Source organism: Carassius gibelio, chromosome A14 (assembly GCF_023724105.1).
Source record: "Carassius gibelio isolate Cgi1373 ecotype wild population from Czech Republic chromosome A14, carGib1.2-hapl.c, whole genome shotgun sequence".
In the NCBI taxonomy this organism is placed as follows: domain Eukaryota; kingdom Metazoa; phylum Chordata; class Actinopteri; order Cypriniformes; family Cyprinidae; genus Carassius; species Carassius gibelio.
In genome coordinates, this window is record NC_068384.1 from 5,696,749 (window position 1) to 5,709,172 (window position 12,424).

The 12,424-nt window shown below is 36.9% G+C and overlaps 1 protein-coding gene across 1 annotated transcript; it reads left to right on the forward strand.

The window, feature by feature from the left end:
• Window positions 1-404: 404 nt before the first annotated feature.
• Window positions 405-10,010, forward strand: sparc (secreted protein, acidic, cysteine-rich (osteonectin)). Its single transcript, XM_052614875.1, has 10 exons — window positions 405-502; window positions 4,987-5,056; window positions 5,399-5,425; window positions 5,809-5,896; window positions 6,691-6,812; window positions 7,013-7,133; window positions 7,606-7,739; window positions 9,066-9,214; window positions 9,327-9,475; window positions 9,558-10,010. The coding sequence occupies exons 2-10, from the start codon at window positions 5,000-5,002 to the stop codon at window positions 9,584-9,586; spliced, it is 876 nt and encodes a 291-aa protein (XP_052470835.1). The 5' UTR covers window positions 405-502; window positions 4,987-4,999; the 3' UTR covers window positions 9,587-10,010.
• The last annotated feature ends 2,414 nt before the right edge of the window (window positions 10,011-12,424 follow it).

Consider the following 12,424-nt stretch of genomic DNA (forward strand, 5'->3'; position numbering starts at 1 on the left):
TTCCTTGTTATTCAGTCTTGTCTTGCTTCAGCACATGATCTGACATGAAGCTTAATTCAATAATACTTCGCTGGAAGGAAGAGTTTTTGTAGATCAGGCACAAATCATGATCTGGACTGTTATGCTATAGCTTATGTTCACGTCAATTAAAAGCACTTAAATATATTACAACTATTTTAGTTTTAGTCTTTTTAGCAATAAAATGTTATGAGATAAACCAGTTAGTTTTCCTAAACTATTGGACCAAGTAATGTTTAATACTTTGAGATGATGAATATAGTGGTCTAAAGTTCAAACAGGAGTGTGGTGGAGAGTATAGATTGAGTATAACGCTCCACATGAGTTGGATGCACAGAGTTAACTGTGGGACGTCCCACCCTAACCGAGAAGGGGGTTGACCGGATCTGCCCACAGCAAATGTCTTCTGAGTGAACTGTTAGATAGTTTCAGACCCTTTCACCAGCTGACTTCTCCTCTGGCTTCTCTGTTAGACGGACAGAAGGTAAGATCATTCATTCGTGTCCTCTTCTCATTCTTACATAGACTGAATAATCAAAACGAATAAAGTCTCACAGTCAAGTGTTGATTTACTAATAGCATACTTTTCAAGCCATCACCAAAACAAGTCTTTCTAACAGTAGCTTGATTTTAGTTTTTGTTCTACTACTAGCTTGTTAAAACGATTACAAGGTTTTAAAGATCACATTCCCATGTGCATGTGATGAAAGCACAGATTTATTTAAAGCTCTGGCTTTGCTCTGAAACTTCCATTGGAAGCAGGTGTCTGTTGTTTTATGTGAACTTTGTGTGCTGCTTATTTATTAATGATGAAATCATTGTATAATGAATGCAAACTGATTATTTACCAAGCTAATGTTCTTATTCAAAGTTTGAACCTAAACCGTGCAGTCTATGGCTCAGAGCAACACAATATTGAGGTATTGTGTGCCACATATGCAGCAGGAGGGGTGAAGACGGAGTCTGGGATGGAGGGGGAGGGGAGACAGTCGGCGATAGGCCCCTCCCCTTCCAATCACTCCCATCAAAAGGCGATTTTTCACCAGCTGTTTAAGGCCATGTTGCTGCTGTAGACAAACAAGAATCGTTTGAACTGTCATCCTACAGCTACTGGAAGGGCCCGTATATCTCTATAAAGATGAGAGAAAACTTTACTGGAAAAAGTTGGAAAATCCTTTTTTTTTTTTTTTTTTTTTATAAAACTTTATTGCTAAATTTACCATACCAACTGCGTTATCTTACAATATTTTATAAGTAATGTGTGCACCAATATGGATAATATTTTTCCCCTGGTCTGCCGAAAAGATTTCCACAAGAGCGAGATGACATAAACATTTTATTGAAACTCAGAAAGTTTTGATGTGCCTTTGGGTGAAACAGAAAAGGTTAAATGTGTGTGTGTGTGTTGTTGTTTTTTTCATCAATTCTGTGTGCCTTATATTTCCAATGCATATGGATTAGAGAATCGAAGAAAGAAACAAAATTGAAAACAGTGAAGTTGTAGAAACTGCAAAGAGCAACGAATCAGGTTAAGAATGTGGATCTGGTTTTAACCTCATTTTTTACTCGGCGGTTCGTGACTCGCTCTCACCTTGAGGATCAGATGTGGAATATAAATATAAATGAGTCATATTTTCTCGGCCACAGATAAGGTCTTTTCAAGGTGATACGCTCATATTTATAGGATGGAATTCATTTCCTTTCTCACAGACAGTTGCTCTTTGCACTGAATAAAGGAGAGAGCTTTAACAGAGTGGTTTAACTTACAAACAGCGGCGAGGGGGAAGGGCGGGCGACTTAAAAAGGTCAGGTGATTGTTAACTCGGGTTACATGGATCCTTTTATGCTCAGTCACTCTCTTGTGACTGTCTTTTGTCTTCTTCAGAGGACCCTGTACTCCCTTTCAGCAGAGGATGAAATTTCCTCTTCCCTCCCACCTCGTTTCTGGACACAAGCTTCAGCTTTGTAATAGCGATTCCTCAGTACTACTACGAAAAACAAGATTGGGTTCCAGAGAGATGAGTTTTAATTTCCTGTGAAACAAAACCTCGGGATTAAAACGTGTTGCTTTGGCACATTTCGGCATTAGCATGTCAATGCAGATTTGTTTTGAAACCTCACTTTTTGTCACGTTAACTCAAAGTGCTGGCAGGTTCACTGTTTGTTTCAAGTTGCTTTCAGTAAGAAGGGGTCTGTTTTTCTGCTTAGCGCTGAACGTCACACAGATGCAAGCATGTAATTGTGCAATAATGGACAGGTGGCTCATGCAGAGGTCTAGTGCTCCTGCCAAGTGGTTTCCTGCGCCATAAATCAAGCACGGCCACAACGCCACTATCTCAGCGTTGGGCACTGATAATGATATTTTGTGTGTGTTTAACATGCTAAGGCTACATCGGATGATATTAGAGTAAGCAAACCAAAGGTATGTTTGTTAGAGAAATCATATGCCATGTATTGTGTAGTATTTAAATGAGCAAGACGTGCATTGGCATCAAGTCAAATGTTGTGGATCTAGTTTTGTTTATGTAGAGATTGAACCACCTGTTCTGTCACTCTGGAGAGAGGGAAGGAGAAAAGTCTTTCTGCAGAGCTTCTGGAAAATGACTCTTTGGGAAAAAAGGCAGAGTACTGAGCTGCTGTTTTCCTCCCGGTTTACGCCCCACAACCTGCTTACCTAACTAAACTCTAAATTAAATATTGGGTTGAAAAGGGATCCTTTATACCGCTGACTTTGCTTCAGTTCAGGCGTGTTTGATTTTGAATGCGACCTTCCAAATAAAATAAGTTGTTTTGCTCTAAAGTGACTCCACCAGAGTAATAGACTTATACTTCAGCCAAAAAATGACATGCCAAGACGTGTCCTGAAATGAACAGAGTGCACCTCCAAATTAAAATGAATTAATTCATCCTATGACTCACATAGCCTCAGGCAGTAAAAAAAAGGGATGTTTTTTTTTTAGTTGACGGAAAGCAAAAAGATTCTTTGTCTGCCACATTAAAAGACGTCAACATTTGACGAAGGTGACAAAGTCTCTGTAGTTTTCCACGATTAAGTCTGGAGATGTGGGGTGTCCTTTCTTTTCCTTTCCCAAAGAAAACATTGAAGGGCTATTGAAGGGTTCACACACCTGCTAACATGGTTGTTATGTGCTGAAAACAAGAGATTGTGTCGTGCACTCAACAAAAACAGCTCTTTGGTGAAACTATCAACAATATTTCCTCAAAAATCAATTCTAATGTAGGACCTATGGATCTCCATGACATATTTGAAAATTATTTGAAACCTAAAACCATTTGGCAACACTTAATGTGGTCAATCAGAGCCAAAATGTGCATCCAACTCATTTTGTATCCAATGTAAGATGGTGTTGTATCCATTAGTTGTTGATGGGATAGAAGCAGATCTGAATGCAAACTTGAGATCCATTGTAAGAAATGAACAGGGTTTAAGAAGACAAAATGATTTGAGTCCGGTACATGTCACCAGAGAAAATTCTGTCATGTTATGAAATTTTGATTAATAATTACAAACTAAAAATTAATAGATAGATAGAAAAATAGATGGATAGACAGAATTTCTCAACCTTGAACAATAAGCCAAGGGGAATTTCAGCAGTTGCTGGGCAAATTATATTCAGGTCACTGGTTTCAAGAAGACCCCTTAACTCCCATAGGAATTCTACAACACTGCTAATTATAAATGCACAGAAATTATGCAGCATTATCCACTAATGCACAAATGCACAGCTTGAGGGGTAGGACTTAACTTTGATTTCAATCGCTTACAAAGTCAAACACAAAATATGTCGCGATGCATCTTCATCATACTCACAACAAGAATTTGGCTGATGGATACTCCATCAGTAACCAATATCTTTCATAACCACACATAGTCATAACAGTTTTTCTGCAACATTAGCATCTCAAATGCATAACATTCAAAAAGGCCCTTTTATATTCAGAACTGGATATCTGTTGTTATGTGGCTGGTGTCTTTAGTGCTTTTGTGTTTTTTTAGAGAAACAATAGTGTCTGGCTTTGATCGTTAGTGCACCAAAAATGCAAGTTTGATAGAATCACCCACTGATGGTCTACCTGTGGCTGCTTTGAACTTCCCAGCCATAAACAAAATATATCTATATTGAAACAGAGAGATAAGGAAGAGGGATCTTTGGTACAGAGAAAATGGACTAGAGAATGAGTGCTTTCAGACGAACAGCCCCTATCTCCCCGCAGGAGAGTGTCGTTTCTCAACAAGAGCATATCACATCAGTCAGTCTTCCGGATGCCCTTTAAGTGAGAGGCAAGCAGAACAAATACAGACTGAGCTCTTATCTCAGTCAGCTTCTGTCTGGAGAGACTGACTTCTGTAGGTTAGCTATCCGTCGTAGAGCATACAGAGCAGGTTTGGTGGCCCGAACGCGTGTGGTTCAGCACCTGAGGTCTTGAACTGATGTGCTATTGATCTCAAGCCACCGGTGAGAGACCCCAGTAGCATGCACGTGTGTCATTCTGATGTCTACAATTTTCCTACTCCATGAAAATACACATTACATGCATGATACCAAAGACTGTAGAACTTGTCACTCGTATAGTTTTGAATGGGGAAAAATGCAATGCTCCAATCGCTAATCTGTAAAGTCTTCATGTCACTGCAGCTGCCGATAGAAGTCCCGTCTGCTATAGAAACGGTCAGCGTTCAGAGACACGCACTTTATATGCTACTGAGCAAAGGAAACAACATTTATGAGACAGCTGTTGAGGGATTTCATAGGTGATTTCAAATATGAAATGCAATCTTAAGCTTGGCGAAGAGTTTTGGAGAATTTGATGTTTCCCCATTCCACTTTCAAGGAACTTTGATAATACTTACATGATAATGTGATGCAGTGTAAGTCTTAATCAGATTACCTTCAGTTTTTGGTGTTGTAGATATAGAGGATGATGTGAGTTTTTATTTTTGCTTAGGCTGAAACTCAAGATGAGGGTTTGGATCTTCTTCTTGTTCTGCCTCGCTGGCAAGACTTTTGCTGCTCCAGTAAGTAAACCTGTAAAGAAAAAAAAAAAAAATATATATATTTAGATTATTAGTAATAAAAAAAGAAAAATCTAATATATATATATATATATATATATATATATATATATATATATATATATATATATATATATATATATATATATATATATATATATTAGATTTTTCTATATTTATTTTTTTATTACTAAATTGATATTTAGAAATATAATACAATTGCATGAATAGGGGAAAAAAAGTAAAACAAGATTTTAAAATTCAAAACCAGAGAGCATTTACCCTTTTTAATGCCACTTTGTGACTAAACTTTTTTCTAAATTCTATATAAATTTCATTTTTCAGACTGAAGAGGAGCCAGTTGTTGAAGAGGTATGCTGTATTAAATACATTTTAAAAATCTCTTAGCTTAAGGCCAAACTGCATTTTAAGCAGACTTTGACGAACCCATCACTGGACAAAAATAGAAAACGCGCCCCCATTATGGGACCAGATGTGTTTACATATGCAGCTTCCTGTTACATTCCCCCGGGGGACTGAAATCCATAAAGTTTGAAAATATATCTGAAAGGGACTAATTACAATTCACTGGTTCCCCACATGAGCAAACAGATGCCAGTTGTGTTGGACACAAAAGCAAAACTCTTGTTGTGGCTGTGCAGTAAAGTCTCCTCACACAAAAGAAGAAAGCGGTGTTTAAACTGGACTTGATTGTACAGGCCATACCCGTAATACTTTTCTGTCTCATAATTCAGGAGCTGGAAGTGGGAGCCAACCCAGTCCAGGTGGAGACCGGAGAGTTTGACGAGGCCATTGAAGTCGTGGAGGATGTTATTGCTGAGAGTGAGTTTAATGGCTTTTCCACACCTCAAACTATTTGCCATTGTTTAGAGGCTGTGTTTCATGCACTAAAGTTACAGATTTATTTCCTTTTGAGAGATTTATCTGCTGTTTGCATCATGTGTTCTGTCCCTGTGCACACAAGTGAAGTTGTGTTGACGTGTGTAGATTATGTAGATGTACATTGTAGAAGTACACAAGGCTGTGGGTAATAACAGGCTGCAGCTAAGTCAAAAGTAGACAGCTGTAATTATAGGACTAAGTTGATTCCAGTGCCAGTCTTCCAGCCACATGCCTACCACAAAACATCTAGGAAGAGCGAAGGGGTAAGAAATGTAAACCCATTGGTGAAAAACATTTTTGAATATGTGCCCTTAAAAGCAATCAAACAAAATCAAATAAAAATAAAAAAAATTGACAAAAAAGAAAAAAAAAATCCTTTAAATCTATTGGAGAATATTTTTTATTAGATTCCCTTTAAAGCAATGACATAAAATATAAATTAATAACAAAACAAATATAAATAATTAAAATATAATGCAGAAGGAATAAATTAAAGTAAAATGTAAAATATAAATAACACAATAAAATAAAATAATTTAAAATACATTGTAGATAAACTTGTTTGAATATTAGCCCTGTAAACGAATAAAAGTTAATAATATAAAATATATATTAATAACATAATGTAAAAAAACATTTTGAGTATTAAATAAAAAATATTAAATATATACTAGAAATTATTTAAAAAAAAATTATTATAATTATTTTTTGTCTTTAATGCATTTTCTTTACAGACCCCTGCCTAAACCATCACTGCAAGAAGGGCAAAGTGTGTGAGGTTGATGACAGCAACCAGCCCATGTGTGTGTGCCAGGACCCTCTGACATGCCCCGCCCCAATCGGAGATTTCGAGCATGTGCGTGTCTTTAGTCATTTCCTTCATTTCACGTCTGTCTCATGTCTCTGCATGTGTAGTGACAGAAGTCCCTAGAAGCATATGTGCACCCTGTGAGCAGATTGATTGAAATGTTGGTTTATGCATTTGGCATTAGCATGACACCGTGGGGAAATCAAACCTGACAATGGTTGCTCATATTTATGGCTTTTATTTCGCAGGTCTGTGGCACTGACAACAAGACCTACGAGTCCTCCTGCCACTTCTTTGCCACTAAATGCGCCCTGGAGGGCACCAAGAAGGGCCACAAGCTGCACCTGGACTACATCGGACCCTGCAAATGTGAGCACATAACAGTGAAGTAAAAAAGGCAGACTTTGAAAGTAGACAACTCACAAACTCAGCCGTGAATGTAAGTGGAATTGAGTGCTCTGGAATGATTGATGGCTTGTAGCTTTGAGGCGACCCTGTGCCCCTTCAAACACTGAGCACAGGACGAGTCTGAGCTTGTCAGTGCTGCTCCACAAAGCAGACCCAATCCCTCTCAATCTTCCTCATCCACAGCCGTGGTGCGCCTGATGGGATGAGTCAGGAGTGAAGGGCTCAAATGGAGCTCCTGCTGTGGTGTGGTCTCATCGCTGAGCAGGGTGTCTCAGTCAGAGACTCGGCATAAACGAATTAGATCCTAACAGCTATGACACTAATATTAGCCAGAGGGCTGCAATTTGGCCCCTTTATGATACGATAGGTGCATGCTGTTAGTGTTTATTATTTTTTTCAAAACAAATGTGTTAATGTTTGAATGTTTCCCCAGACATCGCCGCCTGCTTGGACAACGAGCTGAACGAGTTTCCCCTGCGCATGAGGGACTGGCTGAAGAACGTGCTGGTGACCCTGTATGAGCGTGATGAAGACAATAACCTGCTCACCGAGAAGCAGAAACTCAGGGTCAGTTCACCTGTTTGCTCTTTATAGTCTGAAAAACCTCTGAAAATATTCTAGTACAAAAAAAAAAAAAAGAAAAGAAAACTTATGCAATTATTTATTTCTAAGCATACTATAAAGTATATTTCAAATCCATTAACATTTATTGACATAAGACTCAATGATATAAAATTATAATAAAACTTTATTTGGAGTATTACTTTATTGCACAATGCACATTTCTTAATATTATGCTTAATATGTGTTTTAATATCATTATTAAAAAGGTTCCACTTTAGCATGATCAGATATACTGAAGTATTTTAGCTGGACCTCAGCACTACTTCCACACAATTAAAGCGCATTAAGTGCAAAATTAGTTGTTAAAATACCAGTTCAGTATACTAAAAGTATACTTTTTTATTTTTATTTTTTTTATAAAGCACATAAAATTTAAATGTATTTGTAGTATACTTAGCACAAAATAAATGTATTTCAAACCCCCCCCCCAACCCCCCTTTTTTTTTTACTAAGGTAGGTCAATTGGAAAAAAAGTGCCTCTACCTACATTTTCGCTCTAAACTCTGAAAACATATATATTCAATTAACTGAAGTTTCCAGCTGAACACTAGAGGCAATAAAACACCAACAACCTTTATTACTTTCAACACTAATTATGATTACAGGTGCAGATTATTATTATTATTTGTTAACTAATATATTTTCATGATTGTATCGCATAACCAGCTCCATATGTATGTCTTGTCTTACATAGTAAACTTGCTCTGTAGCTCACCCGGTACAGACCTGTGATATAACGATAAAAAAAAAAACTAAGACATATACAGTAAAATCATGCTAAAAGTGCATGGCTGCTTTAGTTAATGCATTTTTAACATTATCGGTTATGTCTTGTGTTGGTGGCACAGACAACATTTTTGTACAACCCACCAGACAGTTTGTTTCTGAACTGCTGCCATGTTTACAATAACCAATGTTAATGTAATACAACTTTGCCAGATTTATGTTCATCCAGGAACTCCCTGGAAATTTCACTTTCTACGTACTGTGAAACATGCAAGAAGCAACATAATATAATTCAGCAGAAATGCCGCCAGCAGCACGTTTTTCCAATGAGCCTGGGTCACAAAATGCTTTTTTTGGCCTACTGAACACTCCATTGTCCTCTACATAACAATGTAAACAACATTTGAACTAAAGAGAAGTTCGACAGCAGCCTTATCTTAGGGAAGGAAAAAGAAAAGGAGTGTAAGCATAACTGAACAATATATTCATACCCAGATGGCAAAGACTTCTGAAATGCCTGCAAACTTTATTCTGTGTTTGTAGGTGAAGAAGATTTACGAGAATGAGAAGAGGCTGGAGGCTGGTGATCATTCTCTGGACCTTCTGGCCCTGGACTTTGAGAAGAACTACAACATGTACATCTTCCCCGTTCACTGGCAGTTTGGCCAGCTTGACCAGCACCCCGTCGATGGGTATGTTAACTCATTTTCACAGCTATCAACACTCTGCCTATCTGCTGTTAGCTTTTATGACAATAATACGAGATAACAATTGTAATGTGCACGTGTTTGTGTGTTATATCAGCTTCCTGTCCCACACTGAGCTGGCTCCTCTGCGCGCTCCTCTCATCCCAATGGAGCACTGCACCACCAGCTTCTTTGAGCAGTGCGATGCTGACCAAGACAAGTACATCGCTCTCGAGGAGTGGGCCAACTGCTTTGGAATCAAAGAGCGTGAGTTTTTCACCATGCCGTTTATATATTTATTATGCTCGGTTGATTTGATTTGCTAACTTTAGCTGTTTTCTGCTTTCAGAGGACATCGACAACGACCTTGTCATCTAAGCACGTCTACCATTGACGCTTCCTAGTTACTATCGGGGCGAGGTGCTAACCCTTAAGTTAAAATCAAAGTAAAGGTGCTAATTGCGATTTCTTAAACAACCTGCATATACCACTAAACATTCATTATGTTTAAAAAAGATATAAGTGCGCAATCCACACAGTAACTATCACAATGAGTGACTGAACACTATGGTTTTTAAGTTGGCCAAGCAGCTGTTGCACAGGCTATATTAAAGAGAGTTGAATATAATGAACAATGTATGTTGCAAGATACACCTTTTTTTGTTTTGGAAATGGATCCGCAAATGTTTTTTACACTCGGAATCAGGGCTTGAATTGTAAGTTTGGAGTTTTGATGGTGAAAATGTACAAAAACAGAATAAAGTTTCCAAATAAATGTTCTTTCTGCTTGCTTTATAAACTTTTTGATTTGTTTGGTGGTGGATTTATTGTTTTGATTTCTTTATTAAATTTGAATTTGAGCCCTGAGTATCTGCAGGCTGATGTTTTTATTTGCATATTGTTTCCTGTCAGAAACCAGGGCCAAATGTTGAGTGTTTTAAAAGTTGAAATATTACTTGAATTCAAGAGGACAGAATCTCGCAGGATGAGAGGATTTTTTTTTTCTCCCTCTAACATGTTCACATACATTTGAGGTATTTGCCACAATGTGAGCACTCTGAATCTCTTTACATGAATAAAAGCTACTGAAATTTCCAAACTCAATCTTTGCATGCATTTCTCCATTTATCTTGATCTGTTTCCCCCATGTATATAATTGCATAACCCATTTATACTTTAATGCTTGCCATGGGCAAAATGAAAAACATTGTCAAACATGATGTTTGCAGATCATTTGTTTTATTCAGGCACCCAAATTAACTTTAGCATTGAAGTAAATATGAATTTGACTACATAAACACTGTATATGTGCAAAGGAAACAATGCTGCAATGGTCAATGAGGCAAAAAATCTGGAGCACATATGTTAGTAGTTTCTTTGAGGGTGGAGTGAATGTTTACGTAATTTCCTTTTTGCCTTTTTTTCAGGACCCTGTATTTATTTATTTCAGGACCCTGTATTTAAAGGATTATTTTTAAGCCTACGTGCCAATGTGGCTTCTGGACTGAACAGTTAAATGCTGAAAAACAAGAAACGGTCCTTTCAACAAGCATGCATTTATAGATTCGTGATAATCCTTTAGGCTAAGAACAGAGGTCTCATGTAGAGAACATTTTGGATTATTCTAGATTCAGAAAGCAGGGAAATTATGACAGTCTTAATGTTTGTTTTTGTGTGCTGTAATGTTTCTATTTATTCATATGCTATGTTCATACTTCTAAACTCTCAGTCAGGCTCTATACTATTGTTCAAACTAAAGCAGATTTACATTTGAAGTATGTTGCATGTGCTGCACTGCATGAAGCAGTGGGGAAAACAGTGTATGGTCTCAGTGGGGATAGCCAGTCACGGGAAAGCAGAGCTAGAGAGAGCAGGATTTACCCCGTCTCCAGGCTTACCCTTCCAGCCAGACTCTCGCGTCAGGAATCTCAAACAATGGCAGAGCTCCAGCCAGAACACTGCGCTGCAGTCCAGCCCTCTTCTGCACCGGGGAGGGGGAAAAACACTCTTCTCCACTGCTTCTTAACCCTAAAAACAGATCACAAAAAAATTAAACATTACCAACCCAAGCCCTAAAGTCCCAGCATGAATCATTAGACATAAATCCCATCCTATTTCAGTTGATTTTCACTTTATTTGATCAAAATTATGACATATATGGTCACTCACTAGTCACTACTACAATTACTGAGAGAGATTTTTTTTTTTTATGTTTTAAAGTCGATTTCATTGTTTTTATCCAAAGAACTTTCAGTATGCTACACATTCATCATCATTAATTAACTTTTAAATACAGAAATCCATCACAGATCTGGAATAAAAGGTGTGAAATGTGGCATTTCTGCCCTGCGTCTTCTTTAATTTGGAACTAGTTCACTACTCATAAAACAACCTGTGCTCTGACAATACTACATATAGCCCATATTATACACTTGAATTAAAATATAAGCATGTCTTATTGAAAGAAGCAAGTGGTGTGTTTAAAACAAATGTGTCTAATTTCTGTTAAAACATCAGATATTTATACAAACCTTTTTCCACTTACCTGTAGATCTGCTGATGTTTAAAGTAAGTATATGACACATTATATTATATCAGACAGAATTTGTGCATATTTAATGATAGGAAGGATCATTCCAGCACTGGTGAATACCGCAGAACATGTTGAACAGATTAATACAAAATTATTTATTTATTTATTTAGTTTGCATAATTTTTTTCCGCCCAGTTGTTGTTGGTAGATATTCTTTAAAACATTTTAAAACGTATGTATTTTTTTCAACTTAAAATTGTTGCTTGTATGAGAAGCGTGTCGCCCCCTAATGGACATTTTATTATGTCACTGTATTAACATTTACAAAATAAAATTGTATACAATTTCTAATGCAGTTCTGCGTGTGACAGGATTTAGACTAAATTAATGTTAAGGATATAAATATGTTATAAATAAAACAATGTTATAAATTGTTATAAAATTATATCTGTGGTGTATTTGTATGTTAAATGTAGCAATAATATTGTTAAAATGTGTCAAGAATATTTTTTATTTGAAGCAATCTTTATCATCCCACTTTAGAAAAGGAATTTTCAAACATGTTTTGACTATCAATATAATGTTATTAAATTTATAAAATGTGTATTAATAAAGTTTAATGCTATACATGCATTTATGATACACTTTTGGGCTTTTAATGCAGAAACATTATTAGTTTTAAG